General features: G+C 47.4%; 1 protein-coding gene across 1 annotated transcript in view; it reads left to right on the top strand.

Annotated features, from left to right (window-relative positions):
- The window catches only part of ALPK3 (alpha kinase 3), a gene marked incomplete at its 5' end in the record, with an annotated part of 50,196 nt that overhangs the window by 16,167 nt on the left and 14,893 nt on the right, over positions 1-19,136 (top strand). The window contains 3 exons of the mRNA XM_081114729.1: positions 3,258-3,375; positions 3,950-5,180; positions 16,537-18,619. Of these exons, the coding sequence (XP_080970855.1) occupies positions 3,258-3,375; positions 3,950-5,180; positions 16,537-18,619 (3,432 nt within the window). The remainder of the gene's footprint in view (positions 1-3,257; positions 3,376-3,949; positions 5,181-16,536; positions 18,620-19,136) is intronic.

The following is a 19,136-nucleotide window of genomic DNA, read 5'->3' as shown; positions in this document are numbered from 1 at the left end:
CCCACCCCTACTCTACTGTTGTGCTCCTTTGTCAGGCATGCCCTTCCCGTCACCTCTGGTTTGTTTGTTCACTCATTCTCTTACTTATATACTCACTTATCCAGCAGGTTTGATGAAGTGACTGCTGTGTACCAGGCACTGTCTTAGTTGGAGGGGATATAGCAGTAAGGAAGACATGATTCCTGTCACATGGGACAAAGTCAAGGAGGGGAGGAAGACAAGGAAATAGTCAATTACAGTGCTGTGAAGGGCAAGTAAAGAGGAGGTGGGATCCAGTGTGGGCGGCCCACATTTTCTGGCCTACCCTTCAAAGCTAGTTCAAAAGCCACTCCTACCATAAAGCTGTTCCTTATTCCCCAGCCAGGAGTGCTTGCTCCCTTCTCTGCACCCTGAACACTTAATGCATTACTTCATTCATTCATCTATAAATATTTAATGAGCGATTCCATACCAGGCACTATTCTAGAAACTGGTGACACAACAGTGAATAACATAAGTCATGCAGCTGGTATTTCCATGGGCAACCTGGAGAGGATGGATGTAAACTAACAAAGTCATAGTGTATAGTATGTCAGGTAGCCATGCATTCTGTGAAGCAAGATTAAACGGTAAGAGGATTAAGAAGTGCAGGGAGAGGCTTCTCTGAGGAAGTGATGTGAGGACAGACAAGGACTTGCAGTGTGATGTTCACATGGTGTGTGAGAAGGGAGCCTGCAGCATCATGGGCTGGAGTACACTGGGCAAGGCCAAGTGGTAGGAGGTGAGGTCAGTGTGCTAATGGGCCCCAGATCAGGAGGCCTTAATGAAATGGGAGCTATTGGGGTGTTTTGAGCAGACAGGCATCATGGACTGACGAGAGAGGAAGGGAGAAAGAGAGGGATAGAAACATCAGTGATGAAAAAGAATTATTGATTCGCTGCCTCCTGCAGGCTCCCTTCTGGGGATCGAACCTGCAACCTGGGCATGGGCTCTTGACTGGAATTGAACCAGGGACCCTTCAATCCACAGGCGGATGCTCTATCCACTGAGCCAAACCAGCTAGGGCCTGACTTTATTTAAAAAGGCTCCCTCTGGTTGCTGTGCTGAGAATGGGTTGAAGAGACCCAGGGAGGGAGTAGTGAGACCAGAGAGGAGGTTATTGCAGAAATTGAGGTGTGAGATGATGGTGATAGACCAGATCGATGGTGAGAATGGCAAGAAGTGATCAATTCTGGTTATTCTGAAGGGAGGACTCTTAGGTTTGTCTGATGGAGTCGACATGAGAAAAGGAAGGAATAAAGGATTTGCCCTGAGCCAAAATAGAAGGGTAGAGTTGCCATTTACTGAGCTGTGTGGGAACTGGCTTGGGAGAGAGAATAAGGAGCTTGGATATCAGGTGAGAAACAAGAACTAGCAGTTCAGGGGAGAGGTCTGGGCTACACATATAACTATGGGAGTCATGAACATATAGATATTTAAAGGCCACAGGATGGGATTAGAGCCCCTAAATTATTTGGAGAAAGAATGGAAAATGATTCTGAGGCCTGAGCCCTAGGACATCTCACATTTATAGGCCTAGGTGGTGAGGATGAAAGAGATTAGGAAAATCGGCCAGTGAAGCAGGAAGAGCCCTCGGAAGGACCAGGTGAGGAGAAGGTTTCAGAAGGGGTGGGTCAATGCTGATAGATTGGATAGATAAGGCATAAGAATTGGCAGTGGATTTGGCACTGTGTGAGTCACAGGTGACCTGGACAAGAGCAATTCTGGTGCAGTGGTGGGTACAAAAGCCAGATTGGAGGAGAGAATGGAAGATCAAGTACAGACAAGTCTTTCTGAGTTTTTTTTCTGTAAAGGAGAGAACAGAGAAACAGGGGCAGGAGAAGAAGATTGGGGTCAAATGAAGGTCCTTTTCAGAAGGGAGACAGTGCAGCAGGCTGTGTGGTGATAGCAATAATATAATAGAGAGGAAGAGTTTGGTGATACAGGAGAGAACAGAACAATTGTTGGAGAGATGTCCCTGATGAGACAGGAAGTGGGATCCAGTATGGGCAGCGTTAGCAAGGCGTGTGGGCAGTTTATCCATAGACAGTAGGGCAGGGCGAGCAGGTGTGTAAGGACCTGTCTTATCTTGTTTTGCTGTGCAATAGGTTCCCTGAGAGCAGATACCCTGCCCGTCCTGCTTCTCTGTCTTCATAACCCTCACTTGGCCGTCAGCACATAATATATATATTTGAGGGGGTTGTACATTAGGAGTCTTTGTTTTCTAGTAAGTATTGCAAATCTTTTGTAGTTAGCTGAATTCATTGGTAAGGCTAGCCAGGTTTTTTTATGAAATTGACTGGAGGGCGGCCGTGCCCAGGTAAGGAATGGAGCCAGTATTTGGAAGGATGTTGGGACACTTTCTCTGGCTCTGAGCTCTTATTCTGTCCTGAACATTGAATTCGTTTTTCCATCTCGCTACAGACCACTGTAGTCTGCTTCTCAGTCCATGTGGCAGAGCATGGTTGTACCCCTTTGAAGTTATATTTCCAGACAACAAGGGAAGACTCTCTCTTGGTCCTAACTCCCAAATCCTAGGTCAGTGATTTGGATTAGATTAGCTGATTGGGTGTCTGTTAGTGGACCGGTCAGCTATGTGACTCTAATAGTTAGACTCTCTCCTTGTGGGTAGACCTGGAAGTCCCCAGAGAGGAGGAGCTGGGAGGACACTTCAGCCAGCCTCACAGCAGTAGGGTAGGTAGGTGTGGATGGTTTGGTGGTGGATGGGTGAATGGATGGGTGTTTCAGCCATGTCATCAAATAACTGCTCCGGAACCTGGAATGCAAGAAAGAGGGCTCTTGGCAGTGGTGCTGGTGTTGAGGTGTTGCTCTTGTCCAGGCCACCTATGACTCAAACAGTGCCTGGTGAACTGTGTCTGCTGAGGATAGAGCCGTCATTACAGTTGAGGATGTGAACAGGCCACTGAAGAAAGGAAGCTTATTACTATCAGCCAAGGCTTTCTAGAAACTTCTTCCTTCTCTTCTTACCAGGAAGCTAGGAAGTTTCTCCTCCGTATTTGCCTTCCAGATGCTGAAGAGGAGCAGTTTTCGTCTTTGACAGGGCCTAGATTCTAAAAATACCCTCAACCATATGATAGCCCTGTTCTGCCAGCAAGCCTGGGGCAAGCGTGCCAGTCCAGTCTCTTCGGGTGGTTTGGGGGAGCCATGACATCCTGTTCTCTCATCTCACTCTTTTGAAATTGGTCTTCCTGCAGCCCAATCTCCTGTTTCCTTCTTAGGATACCCAGAGCCAGAGGTGACCTGGTACAAGGATGACACAGAGCTGGACCGCTTCTGTGGCTTGCCAAAATATGAGATCACGCATCAGGGCAAACGCCACACACTGCAGCTCTACAGGTAAGGGAGCAGGGCTTGCTCTGACTCTCTGTCCTGCTGAGGGTTCTGTGGCCCCAGCCTGCCCTCAGCAATAGAGTCAGCTGGATGAAGATGTCCAGGCAGGCTGTCGGCCTGGAGCTGGGGTTGTGTTGTTGAGTTGAACCACCTGGTGAACTGTGTCTGCCTGCCAGTGTCTGGAATCTCCTAAGGCCAGGGTGGGAGTATTTGTGACAGCCAACGAGCTGAGTGCAACAAGAGGAGGTCCTGACCCATGGAAACATTTTCCATGAGGTCTGCGGCCAAAAAAAGCTCCTGTGTCATCCTTCACAAGGGGCTGTGTGGGTCACCTGCTTCTGAAGGGAACTCTCCTGTGCCCCAAGTCTAATCCCCCTGGAACAGCATGATCTTGATCAGCTTCCATCCTCTTGCTGGCCTTAGTTTCCTCAACTATCCCGAAGAGTGATGGGCGTGGCACTCAGAGCAGGACTTTAGGGACTGGGGTAGCGTGCTCAACTCTGAGAGGCTCTGGCTGTGGGGAGTGGGGGCCTCTCACATCCCGGAAGGAAGAGTTGGCATCTAATGCTTCTGCCCCCAGGTGTCAAGAAGAAGATGCTGCCATCTACCAGGCCTCTGCCCGGAACACCAAAGGCATCGTGTCCTGCTCGGGGGTTCTGGAGGTGGGCACCATGACCGAGTACAAGATCCACCAGCGCTGGTTCGCCAAGCTGAAGTGCAAGGCCGAGGCAAAGATGCGTGAGATTGAGCAGAGCTGGAAGCGCGGGAAGGAGGTGGCGGGAGAGGCCGATACTCTGCGCAAGCTCAGTCCCGACCGCTTCCAGCGAAAGCGGCGGCTGAGTGGGGCTGAGATGCCAGTCCCCTCCGCCCCCACCAGGGAGGCTGAGGACAGGACCTCAGCAGCTTGGCAGGAACGGGAGGCTGAGCCTGGTCAGCAACCAGGTTTAAGCCTGATCAACAGTTTTGCCCCTGGAGAGGTGACCACCAATGGAGATGCTGTCCCGGAGAATGGGGAGGACGGGGATCATGGCCTATTGACATACATCTGTGAGGCCATGGAGCTGGGGCCTCAGAGAGCCCCCCAGAAGGAGTCAGGGGCCAAGAAGAAAAAGAAAGTTGAGGAACCTAAGCCAGGCCTACGGAAGCCAGAGTTAGAGAAGGCAGCTCGAGGTCACCGCTCTGAAAACTGCGTCCCTAGTTCAGACAAGCCTGACTCCTGTGGGACACGGGGGCCCATGGGTGCAGAGCAAATTCAGACCTGGTCCAGAGGCAGGGCTGCACGGGGGCCTGGGTCCTCAGGAGTAGAAAGCACCAGAAAGCCAGCCTCTGCCATGGGCTCTCCAGCCCAGGCCCAGAATGTCCCAGCCCCTGTCCCAGGCCCAGACCAGGAAGTATATTTCTCCCTGAAGGACATGTATCTGGAGAGCACCCAGGCAGTCAGGCCTCAGGGGGAAGAAGGGCACCACACACAAAGTGGCAGGGAATCTAGAGAGATGCCCTCAGGGAAGGTGCTCAGCGAGGCAAAAAGTGAGAAGGGGCCTCCAGCCCCTGACCAGCCGATACCCTCAGCCCCTCAGCCAACTAGGCCTTTCAACAGGAAGAGATTTGCCCCTCCGAAGCCCAAAGGAGAGCCCACCACCAACAGCAAGCCTGATTCGCCCCTGAATCAAGCTCCAGAACCCGGAGCCCAGAGCTCAGGAAACGCTCCACCTCAGGCTTCTGCCCAGGTGCCTACACCTCCTGCCCGACGGAGACACAGCACAAGGGACAGCCCCTTGCAGGGACAAGCAGGCTGTAGGACTCCAGGAGAGGTAAGTGGGGGTGCTGGGTGCCTGGGGGTCGCTCTGGGAAGCTGACTTCATGGAAACTCTTGCCACAACAGCTCGGCAGCCAGTGAGCAGTGGGATATTTATAGAAGGGGTGGGGTAGGGATGGAGTGCCAGCCTGGAGCAGGGGACCTTGCCCCAGCCAGTCTCCAGATGCCAGGCATGTGGGCAGCACAGCCTGACAGTGTGGGAGTTCACAGCCAAAGGTCCTGTGCCCCAGAGGGAGGAGGAGGAAGACGATATTTTTTTGTTGAGGAAAAAGTCAGTGGAGAGTTTTCTGTGGGCTTTTCCTTAGAGAACAGCTTCCTGGGGGAGATAGGAGCAGGAGTGTGCTGTAGTGTGCAGTGGGGTCTCGACCTGGATGCTCATTAGAAGATTTAAAAAAGATCAGAGTTCCAGGAAATTCTGATTTAATGTGGGTTTTTATCTAAGATTTTGGAGTCGGGTGTACCTGTGTACAAATCTGACTGTCCTTAACATTGTGTGATCTTGGGCAAGTTGTAACATCATCATCATCATCATAAGACATACTTCATAAGGCTGTTACAAGAATTAGAGTGCTTAGCACAGGGCTTGGTACATATTAAGAACTAAGTAAATGACAGGAGGGATAAGATAGTACTCTGGTGGAAGACAGGTGGACTGCTTTACCTGGGAACAGGAGTGTCGTTGTTTTCTGGGGATCAGGTAGCCAACAGAGAAAAGGTGATGTGTTTTTGTTTTGTTTTGTTTTGTTTTGTTTTAAAAGGTGATGTTTTGTGTGGAGACGGGCAGATAATTGACAACATTAAGGCACTTGATGGGGGTGGGACAACATTAAGGAGTTTGATGGGGGTGGGGAAAGAGGGTGGGAGGGCTGGGATTGAGAGGATGGACAGAAAGGAGTTTGTCCTGTGTGATCACTGCTTCATGTTTCAGGGGGCAGAGGGCAGGCAGTATTTCACAGGAGTTTAGGGAGGCAGTGTTTTATAGTGGGGCAGAAAGAAGGCAGTATTTCTTATGAGTGGCAGAAAAAAAAAGTGTTTGAAGAGTAGGGGTAGTGTGGATAAGAGATGGGATACACATACTGAGAAATTATTGGTTGTTTATCTGAAATACAGATTTAACCTGGTGTCTTGTGTTTCGTTTTGCTAAATCTGGCAACCTTAAGTGGAAACAGCATTTTGGCGGGAACTAAGATGAGACTGTTTCTTGAAATGGAGGGAGCAGAGCCTGGGCCCCAGGAAACAGGAGGAGCATCTGGAAGCAGGGCTTACAGGGGTTGGGCAGAGGACAGATGGCTTCTTGGAACTGGGAGGGAATCACGTGCATGCGGTACAAGCTGCTACAGCACCTCAGGGAGGGCAAGGGGGAAGGGGTGCTTCATGGAGAGCAGAGAGGGGCTGCCTTTCCCATGGAGAGAACTTTTATGGGGGAAGGAGGGAGAGATCAGTTTCAAGGGTGAACAGGGGAAATGGTTTTCTTTCAGTGGATGCTGAAGTTAGTCTGTGTGGACAGTTTGTTCAGAGGGCGCTAGAGTACAGTGAACCTCAAACCAGTCTGTTTAGAATCTGTTTATGACCCTCATGCTTGGTCTCAGGAGATTTTAGCAGCTGGTTTGGTGAGTTCTAATGGCCCAGATGGGGCTGCCTCATGTACTTGACAGCCCACAGGCTGGACAGCAGGGCTTTCCTGTAGGGATGGCCCTCATAGGGCCCTAGGGATTTCATTTGGGAAGTGACAGGCTGGCACCCAGGTCTGGGAGTGAATCTGGCTCCTCTACCCACAGGGTTGGGGAGCACCATAGCCAGGATCCTGGCAGGGTCCTCCTTGCCTCTCAAAGGTGAGAGGAGAGGGTTCAGGCCATGTGAGCACAGGAGAGGCTGGCTGCAGTGGTTCTGCTGTTCTTGCAAAAAGTGTGTGTGGCTTTTAGTTTTTTATACTTAAAAAATGTGAAAAATGCATTTAACATCTGTGTAAATTTTGAAGCTGTTGCTTTTTAGTGGCTGAAGTTGACTGGTTTTTCATATTTTTACAGTACCAAATCTTTTTAAAAAATACATTATATGTTGGATTATGAAAGAAACACATGGTAATAGTAGAAAATATGGGGCGAAGCCCTAAAAATTCACCTATAATTCTACCATACAGAAACGTCTTGGTGTATCTACAAGTCTTTTTGCATATGTAGTTTATTAGTTTTTAAATTTAATTTGTGCTGTTATTCTGGGCATGGCACTCTACTTCTCATTATTTCATGAGCATTTTCTCATGGTTCCTAAAAATTAGTTGAAAAACTTCATTTTTAATGGTTGTATATGATGCCACAGTATGTATATTTTAACCATTTCCTCCATAGTGTTTATGCTTTCCTTCCCTATGTGAAGGTTAGTTAAATACTAATCTTTATTAAGAAAAATTTTATTGCTTGAATTATTTCATTTGATTTTTAAATTAATCTGGAATTGATTTGCGGGTATAGAAAAGCATCAGTCTCTAGATCAATTTTTGGTTAAGTGGGTAATTTCCGCAATTATCATTTGTTAATATTCAACCCTTACCTATTAGTTTGTGATTCTTTATATAATAATTTTTATAAACATTAAAGTCTGTATATACACATCTGTCATAATCCATTCTGTTTGTTGGTTCTTACAACAGAATGATCTTGTTTTAATTATTATAGTTTCAATTTCTGGCAGAGAAACCCTCTTATACTTGTTTAAAAAACTTTTCTTAGCTGTTCTCTCTTGTTTATTCCTCTAGAAAAACTTTAGAATCATTGTTTGAAATTGTCCAAACTCCCATATATCATTTTTTGTTTTGTTTTTACCTTGTATCTTTATATTCACCATTATAAAAACCCCCACATTTTTTTAAAAAAAGTGATGAATTGCTCTAAGAAAGTAAGCCTATAAGAAGGGAAAAAAAAGTGATGAATTTTTAACAAGGTCAAAAGCCTATTAAATACTTTCCTGGAAAACTAAAGTCAGATTTGCATTTTGGATGGTCTCTTAGTAAAACGTGCTAAATAATATATTTTTAAACAGCTTTATTTAATTTATATACCATAACATTTACCTCTTCAAAGTATATAATTCAGTGTATACAATTCAGAGTTGTGCAGCCTTTGCCACAATCCAGTTTTAGAACATTTCCATCATTATAAAAAGATCCCTCTTCTTTTTTGCTGTTAATCCTTGTTCCCACTCCCAGACCCAGGCACCAATTTATCTGCTTTCTGTCTCTATACCATTGGCATTTTGATTGGGATTGCGTTAAATATAAGAATTAATTTGGAAAAAATCTATATATTAATATTTATCTTTCTCATTTGGGAGCATGGTAGTTATTTCAATTATTCAAACCTTCTTATATCTTTTTAAGTTCTGTTGTCTGCTTCATATGGGTCCAGCATGTCTCTTGTTAGGGTTAAGTACTTTAAGGGTCTCTGCTTCTGGAATATGATACCAACTGTTCCTCCCTCCTGCAGTCTGTCTTGACTTCCTTTCCTGAAAATAAGGGTTATCTCTGGCAACTCAAGTTAGGCTTCCATCTTGGATATGGATGAGGAGCAGATGCCAGAACAGAGGCCTCTTGAGTTGTTAAGACTGTCCAGAGATCCTCCCTCCAGCCCAGCCATGCTGTTCAGACAGCTCTCTCCCTGGGCAGAAGCAACCTTGCCTACAGGTATTTGGTGAATGGGAACTGGCCATTAGTGTTCTCAAAGGCTGCTTTTTAGTGCACTCGCATGGTACCTTCTCTGAGACTGCCTCAGTTCTCTGGAGCTGAGGTACAGCAGTGTGGGGACACCTTACCTCAGAGGGACAGTATAGCTCTGCTGAAAGCCTTGAGACCTGAGTGTTTCTTCTTTTTTTTATATATTTTTTTATTGATTAAGATATTACATATGTGTACCCTCTACCCCCCCACCCCCCCCCACCCCCCCCCCGCTCATCCCCTCACCCCCCCGTTGTCCGTGTCCATTGGTTAGGCCTATATGCTTGCATATAAGTCCTTTGGTTGATCCTTCCCCCTTGCCCCCACCCTCCCCTACCTTCCCTCCAAGGCCCGACAGTCCAATCAAAGCCTCTCCGTCCCTGGGTCAGTCCTTGTTCATCAGTTTATGTTGTTCATTATATTCCACAAATAAGTGAGATCTTGTGGTATTTATCCGCTCTCCAGTTCCATCGATGCTGTGGCAAATGGTAGGAGTTCCTTTTTCTTCTTCCTCTTCTTAAAGAATACCTTTCAGCATTTCATATAATGCTGGTTTGGTGGTGATGAACTCCTTTAGCTTTTTCTTATCCGTGAAGCTCTTTATCTGACCTTCCATTCTGAATGATAGCTTTGCTGGATAAAGTAATCTTGGTTGCAGGTTCTTGCTATTCATCTCTTTGAATATTTCTTGCCACTCTCTTCTGGCCTGCATGGTTTCTGTTGAGAAATCAGCTGACAGTCGGATGGGTACTCCCTTGTAGGTAACTGACTGTCTTTCTCTTGCTGCTTTTAAGATTCTCTCTTTATCTTTTGCTCTTGGCATTTTAATTATGATGCGTCTTGGTGTGGTCCTCTTTGGATTCCTTTTGTTTGGGGTTCTCTGCACTTCCTGGACTTGTAAGTCCATTTCTTTCACCAGGTGGGGGAAGTTTTCTGTCATTATTTCTTCAAAAAGGTTTTCAATATCTTGCCCTCTCTCTCCTTCTGGTACCCCTATAATTCTGATGTCGGTACGCTTGAAGTTGTCCCAGAGGTTCCTTACACTATCTTCATATTTTTTGAATCTCTTTTCTTTTTTCTTTTTCGGTTGGGTATTTGTTGTTTCTTTGTATTTCAAATCTTTGACTTGATTCTTGGGATCCTCTTGTCTGCTGTTGGATCTCTGTAAATTATTCTTTATTTCAGTCAGTGTATGCTTAATTTCTAGTTGGTCCTTTTTCATGTCCTCCATGGTCTCACTATACTCCTTGAGGGATTCATTAAATTTATCGGCGGTTTCCATAAAATTCTTGACAAACTTATAAACGTGGCCTTGAACTCTATATCCAGTCGTCTGCCCTCCTCCGTTTCTGCCAGTTGTGACCTGCTTCTTTGTCTCCGCATTTTGGCTGCTTCCCTGTGTTGATAGAGTGGCCCTGCGCGCCAGGTGTCCTGTAGGGCCCAGTGGCTCAGCCTCCCCAGTTACCTGGGGTGGACACTCTTGGTGCACTCTTGGTGCCTTGGTTGTTGTAGGATCACTGGGAGGAATTGACCTCCAGGCCAATTGGCTGTGGGAAGCAGCTGTGTCTGAAGTGGGAGAATGGTCCCCCTCTGACCACTGGGTACAGTGGCTCCTGGTTCTAAGGAGGTGCTAAGTCAGCCCCTGCCTGAGGCCACAGAGCAGGAACCACGAAGAGGCTCAGCTGTGAAGCAATGCAAGCCGCTGCGGGGCCTTGGGCCTTCTCTTGGAAGTTCCGGGTCTGCTTGGCTGGGCTGTAGTTAGGTACATTCACATGCAAAAGCCTCTGCTGCAGCCTGGGTGGGGCGGGGTCTCAGGGAGTCAAAAGGGCGGAGAAAGAAGCTATGGCTGATTCTCCGCGCCCGGAGTCGTGCGTCTCAGTGTCCCGGTAATGGCTGCAAGCACCTCTGAGGGAAATCCGCCCTCAAGTTCGTCCGCTGCCGCCTGACAGAGCAGCCTCTCCCCGTATGAGTCCTGGGTCCCAAGAGACTTCCCAGAACCGGAGTTCAGAACAGTCAGGAGCTTGTGATTCAAAAAGACAGCCGCGTCCTCAGGTGCCACCCCCTTTCCGCGCGCGCGAGCCGCCGCCATACCTCTGCACTCAGCCTCTGCAGCTCCTCTGGCTCTCAGCGTGCTTTTCTTTTCTTCTAGTTGTAGAAATTACACTCAGCCAGCCTTCCTGTTGTTCTGGACGATGTTTGCTCCGTCCTTTGGGATATTTTTCAATTGTTGTGGGAGGCGACTATTTCCCGGTGTTTATCTATGCCGCCATCTTAGTTTCCGAGTGTTTCTTCTTTAAAAAAAATTATTCTCGCCGAAACCGGTTTGGCTCAGTGGATGGAGCGTCGGCCTGCGGACTGAAAGGTCCCAGGTTCGATTCCGGTCGGGGGCATGTACCTGGGTTGCAGGCACTTCCCCAGTGGGGGATGTGCAGGAGGCAGCTGATCGATGTTTCTCTCTCATCGATGTTTCTAACTCTCTATCTCTCTCCCTTCCTCTCTGTAAAAAATCAATAAAATATATTAAAAAAAAATTTTAAAAAAATTATTCTCAATTACAGTTGACATTCAATATTATTTTATCCTAGTTTCAGGTCTACAACATAATGGTTAGACAATTACATAATTTATGAACTGATTCCCCCCAATAATTCAAGTACTCACTCACCTAGCACCATATCCACCTGGCATCATACCAGTGTCTCTTTTTTTATTTTAATTTTTAAAAATTTATTGATTTTTAGAGAGAGAGAGAGAGAGAGAGAGAGAGAGAGAGACACTGATTGATTTATCATTCCACTTATTTATGCATTCGTTGGTTGATTCTTGTATGTGACAGAGAGGGGTAAATGAAGACCCTGTTATGTGACAGAAATTACAGGGGAGATCCTGGAGAGGGGGAAGTTCGGGAAAATGACTTCGTAAGCTGTTTATAAAGTCCTGGACTTATTCCCAAGCTGTTCACGCATGGATCTGGTTCTGAACAGCCTATCAAAAATGTTGAGACTGGAACTAAGAGACCATCGTTCAAATCCCAGACCGGCCACTGGATGGCATACAGAGAGGACAGCACAGCAGAGGCTTTGAAAACAGAACTTGCATTGCAACTACAACCTCAGAGGCCGAAAGGAACTTATATCCTGGCACAACCAAGTACATTTGCCATGGGTCCATGGGGTAGGAAGCCACTAATTTTTGGGGGGGAAGGGGAGAAGAGGAGTGAACTCATAAGTCTTCATAGAAGAAAAAAACTTGAATGAGGTCTTCAAGGAAGTGAAGAAGGCCTCCAGGTGAGCAAGGAAAAGGTTGAGAATGTCCAGTAGAGGAAAAACCAAAGCGTTCATAAAATAGCACTAACTTACTGTAATTGGTACAGTAAGTTTGTGTTGGGTGGAGGAACCCAAGAGGTGAACTTGGAGAGATATACCTGCTGGGACCCTTGCTGATGGAAAGGCTTCGATGATCATAGAAGGGTTCATTTACTTATTTTCATTTTAATTTAATTTCATTGAGTATGTGTCATGCATGTGGTATAAAACTCAAAAAGTTGCCGAAACTGGTTTGGCTCAGTGGATAGAGCGTTGGCTTGCGGACTGAAAGGTCCCAGGTTCGATTCTGGTCAAGGGCATGTCCCTTGGTTGCGGGCACATCCCCAGTCGGGGGGAGTGTGCAGGAGGCAGCTGATCAATGTTTCTCTCTCATCGATGTTTCTAACTCTCTATCTCTCTCCTTTCCTCTCTGTAAAAACTCAATAAAATTAAAAAAAAAAGCCAAATGCAGACTCACTCTAAAAAAACCCTCAAAAAGTATAAAAGGTATTAGAGCCCTGACCAGTTTGGCTCAGTGGCTAGAGCATCGGCCTGTGGACTGAAGAGTCCCAGGTTCGATTCTGGTCAAGGGCATGTACCTTGGTTGCGGGTACATCCCCAGTAGGGGGTGTGCAGTAGGCAGCTGATCGATGTTTCTCTCTCATCGATGTTTCTAACTCTCTATCCCCCTCCCTTCCTCTCTGTAAAAAAATCAATAAAATATATATATTTTTTAAAAGGTATTGGAGAATATTAAATCTTCCCTCCTTCCTTATCCCCACCACCCACTTCCTCTTCCTGAAGTCAGTCTCCATTACTGGTATCTTGAGCATTCTTCCAGAGCTATTTTCTGTGCATTTACATATATGTGTGTGTATCTGTGTATTTTCTACATAAAGGTGGTGTATGATACTTTCTAGCTCATACCTTGCTTTAAAATTTTTTTTATTGATTTCAGAGAGGAAGGAAGAGGTGGGAGGAGAGAGAGAAACATTAATAAGAGAGAATCATTGATTGGCTGCCTCCTGCATGCCCCCTACTGGGGATCAAGCCCACAACCCGGGCATGTGCCCTGACAGGGAATCGAACCGTGACCTCCTGGTTCATAGGTCGATGCTCAATCACTGAGCCATGCTGGCCGGGCTGAACCTTGCTTCTTTTTTATTTGTATGTTTATTTTATTTATTTGGAATGGGTTGTACCATAATTCATTGGATCAGTCCTGTGTTGATGGAATTTAGGTAATTTCTAATCTTTGACTGTTGTAAACTGCGCTGCAATGAATATTGGCAGTAGAGACAGAGAGGGAACAGACATTGAGAAACTGAGGAAGTGGGTTCAGTTGCACTCAGGAACTGATCAGCTAGGGCAGTGGTCGGCAAACTGCAGCTCGCAAGCCACATGCGGCTCTTTGGCCCCTTGAGTGTGGCTCTTCCACAAAATACCACGTGCGGGCGCGCATGTACAGTGCGATTGAAACTTTGTGGCCCATGCACAGAAGTCGGTATTTTGTGGAAGAGCCACACTCAAGGGGCCAAAGAGCTGCATGTGGCTCGCGATTCACAGTTTGCCGACCACTGAGCTAGGGTGAGAGAAGTGAAGATAGCTTTAGTCAAAAGTTCTCTTTTCATGAGCCTTGTGTGCAAAGTCAGAATTTTCTTTGTAAATTATAGACTTCATGTCCATATTAATATATCCTAATCCTAGAATATCAGAAATTAAAAGAAGTTTCTAATATATTACTAATTGCTATTTGTTGGCTCCAAGGTATTTTTGTCTGTTAATATCTTACTGATTATAAGAGAAGTTGGAGGAGTGTTTTTATTAAAATTCTTTGCTCAGTCAGACTTAGCATTTGATGGCTCCTGATATTTACCAAACTCTTCTATTTTTCTCTACTCATATTCATTCAAAATTCTATATTCAGTAAAGTAACTGTAAATTTCCTAATTAATTTATATTTTCATTATATATTTAAAAAATTATTATATGATCTGTTTCCTTTGGTGTTGTGTGTGGTTCTTCTGATACTTAGAAGTGTTTGTGTATAGTAATTTATAATTAAAATTTTGATGTTGTTGTTAATCTTCACCCAAAGATATTTTTTACATTAATTTTTTTTAGTAGGAGGGAGTGGGGAGAGAGAGAGAGAGAGTGAGAGAGACACATTGTTGACTGGATGCCTCCCGCACACGCCCTGACCGGGTCCCAGGATCAAACTTACAACCCAGATACATGCCCTTGATGGGGAATCAAATCTACAACCCTTTGGTTCTTGGGATGCTCTAACCCAGCAGTTCTCAACCTGTGGGTCGCGACCCCTTTGGCGGTCAAACGACCCTTTCACAGGGGTCGCCTAAGACCATCCTGCATATCAGATATTTACATTATGATTCATCACAGTAACAACATTACAGTTATGAAGTAGCAACGAAAATAATTTTATGGTTGGGTCACAACATGAGGAACTGTATTTAAAGGGCTAGAAGGCTGAGAACCACTGCTCTAACCACTGAGACCACTGGCCAAGGCTGTAATTTAAATTTTATATATATGTCATTAATTATTTTATCTTTTCAGTCAGTGTCTTTTTAAATTTTTTGTAGTGGACAAGGATAGTTTCCACTTCCTTCCCACCATTTTCCCCTTTTATTTTCCATCTCCTATTAGTCTAAAATGTTATTTCTAAGTGATTTTATTTGTATTAGTTAAACATCTTCTATTTCCATATTACCTGGCTTTTTAGCTTTGAGTAATGTCTTTGGTTCCTGGCTTGTATAGGTCAGACATTTAAGGGATTTACTCCACTTGTCACCTTCCCTCTTCCCCTTTTGTGCTAGTTAAATAGTTTCTGTATTGTCAGGGCATAAAACATTGACATTCTGATCTGCCACTCCAAGCTCCTATGGTTTTAGTCTTGGTTCTACAGTTATATATTTCATTCTCATCAATTCTTTGGCTATGGTTTTTCTAATCACCTTTAGTTGAGTGAAGTTTGTTCTCTAGAAGTTTCCTCAAGCAGGGCACATATTCCTTAACTCCTTGTATGTTCAAAAATAATTTTCTTAGCTAAGCAATTTTCAGGAGGATTCTTCAGTAGTGTACTTTTAAAATTTTTATTTTTATTGATTTCAGAAAGGAAAGGAGAGAGAATCAATGATGAGAAAGAATCACTGATTGGCCGCCTCCTACAGTTCCCCCACTGGGGATCAAGCCCGCAACCCCGGCATGTGCCCTGACCAGGAATTGAACCGTGACCTCCTGGTTCATAGGCCGATGTTCAACCACTGAGCCACACTGGCTGGGCCAGTAGTGTACCTTTCCCTGTTTCCTTGGACACCTCCCTTATAGGTTTTCTGCTTGCCCTCCAGGATCCTATAGCTCTTGTAGGTGGAGTTTGGGGGCTTATCACCCTAGGATGAGTCCTTTATGTACAATAACTTTTGCTGCCATATTCTGAGACCTGCTGAACGGTTTCACTATTCACCTGCTGAGCTGTTTCACTGATTATTTCCTCCAAACAGCTTTTGTTCCAGCTCAGCTGCCCAGTGTTGAATCTGTCCGCTTTTGACAATACTGGTCCATTTTTTTTTAGACTGTGAGTTTTATTTACCTCCAGTTTCATAACAGTAGAGTTTGTTTGTTTTCTTGTTTACTTTGTTGGTTTTGATGACATCCAGGAGGAAAGAGGCAGATTACTATCTTATACTACTATGTTTATGTTTAAATAATAAATCCTTTAATTAGAACTTAAATGGGTGGCATTATAGTATAACAGCAAAGAACATGGGATTTGGAGCTTGGCACACCTGGCTTCTAAACTAAACTCTGCCATTTACTATCTGGTAACGGACAAATCAGACCATCAGTGTTTTCATATCGAAAAGATTTTCACAAAGCTATCTCATATTGTTGTGCAGAGCGAGGTGATATATAGCCTCACTTCACCCATAATCATTCCATCCAGGGCAATGAGGGACAGGAGGAATGCTCAGAAGACCTGGGGGGACAACTCCCCTCCAAATCCCGGGGGCGGGTAGGATACACACGAGCAGGTTCTTTCAGGAAAGCAGGATTTCTTCAGGGAGAGGGGAGAAGGGCCAGGCTGGATCTGGGTGCTGGGGATTCCCTAGTCTAGATTCTGGGATCAGGGGTTGGGGTGGGCAGCTTTGGCACTTTGTCACATAGCCTTTGCCTCCCAACCCCCGTGGGCCCCAGAAACCAGGTGGCAGGATTCCCATCAAGGCAGTTTGGATAAGGTCAGAGGAGACTGGGATGCCAGATTGCAGATCCTGAGGCCATGAGTTAAGTTCTTGCTTTTGTCCATGTGTTCTCAGGTCCTGGAGTCGCAGGCGACCATGGTTCCTACTGTATCGGCCAGCAGCAGCACTGGTATAGCCTCTGCTGGTGGCAGCACCCCCAGAAGTCAGAGCATCATTGAGCCCATGGATACAGAAACCCAGGAGAGCAGAACATACGCTGACTGGAGACATGGCGGCATGAAGAATACAGAGGCTGATGGGAAGATGCAGGTGGACGGGAGGACACAGGCAGACAGGAAGACACAGATGGACATTGTGACACAAGAAAGTGAGAGGACAGAGTCAGACAGGAGTTCCCAGAAGGATGTGGTAGCACAGGGAAGGGCAGGGACACAGGCGGAAAGGACACAGGAAGACAGAAAGACACAGGCAAGTGCGAAGACACAGGAAGACAGGATACAGGAAGATAGGGGGACACAGTCAGAGGGGAGCGTACCCATAACTGCTAAAGTTCAGTCAGAGAAGAAGTCAGTGACCAACCTCAGCCCACAGTCCAGAGTCCCTGAACCCTCACCTTCAGAGGGTTCCAGTTCCCAGATTATTGCATGTTTTGAGCAGAGTCCAGAAAGGTCCTCTGTCCCAGAAAAACCTGGCTTCATGCTCAGATCTGGAGAGGCAGCAGAAACGGCCTCTGGTAACCAAGAGGAAATGGTGCTGGGTCCCCTATCAGGGGGCCTCAGGCTCCCAGCACAGCTGCTTCCTGAGGATAGCTTGGAGCAGACGGGAGGAGGGAGATGTTGGGGGCCGGAGTGGTCAGGTCCGGTCAAGGACAAGCCAGAGGATAGCCTGTCCCAGTGCCCCAAGGAGGAGCAGCCGGGGGAGGTGCTTTCTGTGGATCGGGGAGGCTGTCCTCCTGCCGGCCTGAGCCCAGATGTGCCTACTCTGCCTTCTCCTGCTGGTACTGGCCTGACCGACAGCTCACAGCAGGGGCTGCCCAGCACCCCCACTTCTCAGCACATAAGTGCAGCTGCCTTCTTGCCCTCTGGGGACCAGGCCTTGCTGAGTTCTGCACCCTCAGTGCACCTGGGGCCTGAGACCCCCTCCCAGAATCACCCACCAGAAACCGTAGCAGCCAGCAATGAGGGAGCCTGCGCCAAGATGTCAGCTGTGGAAGGGAGGCCCTCAGGCACCCAGAGCTGTGACCCTGGTCTCATAGATTCCCTGAAGAACTACTTGCTTCTCCTGCTAAAGCTATCCAGCACAGAGACGAGTAGAGGGGGCACAAAGTCCCGGGAAGGAGCTGCCCCCAGGGGTTTGGCACCCTCACCCACACTGGCCCCTACTCTGGAAGTGGCTGGTCTGAGTCCGCAGACATCACGGCGCATCCTGGAGCGTGTGGAAAACGACCATCTGGTGCAGAGTGCACAGACGCTACTGCTCAGCCCCTGTACCTCCCGCCGCATCACTGGCCTCCTGGACCGTGAGGTGCAGGCTGGCCAGCAGGCCCTGGCTGCTGCCCGGAGCCCTGGCTCCAGCCCCCTCACCGTGCCTGCCATCGTGGTAGGCGAGGAGGAGGACCCGGGGCTGACCTCAGAAGAATCCAGTAAGGGTGATGGAGAGGTTCCCCTTGAGAGGTCTGGCCTCCTGGGAACCTCTCAGGAGAGCAGTGCGGGGGGTCTGCTGGGGGAGGCAGGTGGGCAGGCAGCCTCTGGTCAGAGACCCCTCTCAGCAGAGAGCAGAGCCCAGGAACCCTCCCGAGAGGAGGAGTTCCCACAGGAGGCGCCAGCAGGTCTCCCTGCAGCCACCCCTGAGGAACTGGCTCTGGGGGCCCGGAGGAAGAGGTTTCTCCCAAAGGCCAGAGCAGCAGGGGATGGGGAGGCAGCCAAGCCTGAAGAGAGGGAGAGCCCCACGGTTTCCCCCCGGGGGCCCAGAAAGGGCCTTTCACCTGGGTCCCCAGGGACTCTAGGGCGGGAGAAGCGCTCTCCTACCCAGGGCCGAAAGGCAGGCCTGCTGGAGGTGCCACAGGCAGAGGAGGAGCAGGCGGCAGGCGACCTGGGCTCCAGCCCCAAGCCCAGCGGGCTGGATGCAGAGCCGACCCTGGATGAAGGCAAGCAGGAAAGCCCGGGCAAGCCGAGGAAAGCCAAGGACCTGCTCAAAGGTGAGCAGTGGTGTGGGGACTGGGGTGTGGCTCCACAGAGAGGGCTGCCCAGCCAAGGACATTGCTGCAGCTGCTAGAGTTGCGCGTGCCTGCTAGGGATTTACAGGGACCTAAAGATATTCTTGCGTCCTAATCCCACAGGCTTTGCAATCAGGAAGGCCTTCTTCTCCTCCTGGCTCTGCCACTTGGAGATGGTAATAGAAGCAACTTTGTAACATTGCAAGGGGTTAAATAAAATAGAATAAATCAAGTACTCAGCACAGAGATTGACATCCACGGCCTCCTACCTCTGTCATCATCATCACCATAATCCGCTCTTTCCAGACTTGTCCCATGAGTATAGAGTGGTAGGAACGGGGTTCAAATGCAGGTTGCTAGAGTTGGGGGCCTGGAATGCAAATGGAAGTTCCTCTTTTGTTTGTTTGTCTTTAATTCTCACCCGAGGATATTTTTTCCCATTGCTTTTTAGAGTGAGTGGAAGGGAGGGAGAGAGGGAGGAAGAGAGAGAGAGAGAAGG

The sequence above is a fragment of the Myotis nattereri genome (assembly GCF_964212035.1).
Source record: "Myotis nattereri genome assembly, chromosome: 21".
NCBI lineage: Eukaryota > Metazoa > Chordata > Mammalia > Chiroptera > Vespertilionidae > Myotis > Myotis nattereri.
The sequence above is the reverse complement of the archived record's forward strand: the minus strand, read 5'-3'. Positions and strand labels throughout refer to the sequence as shown.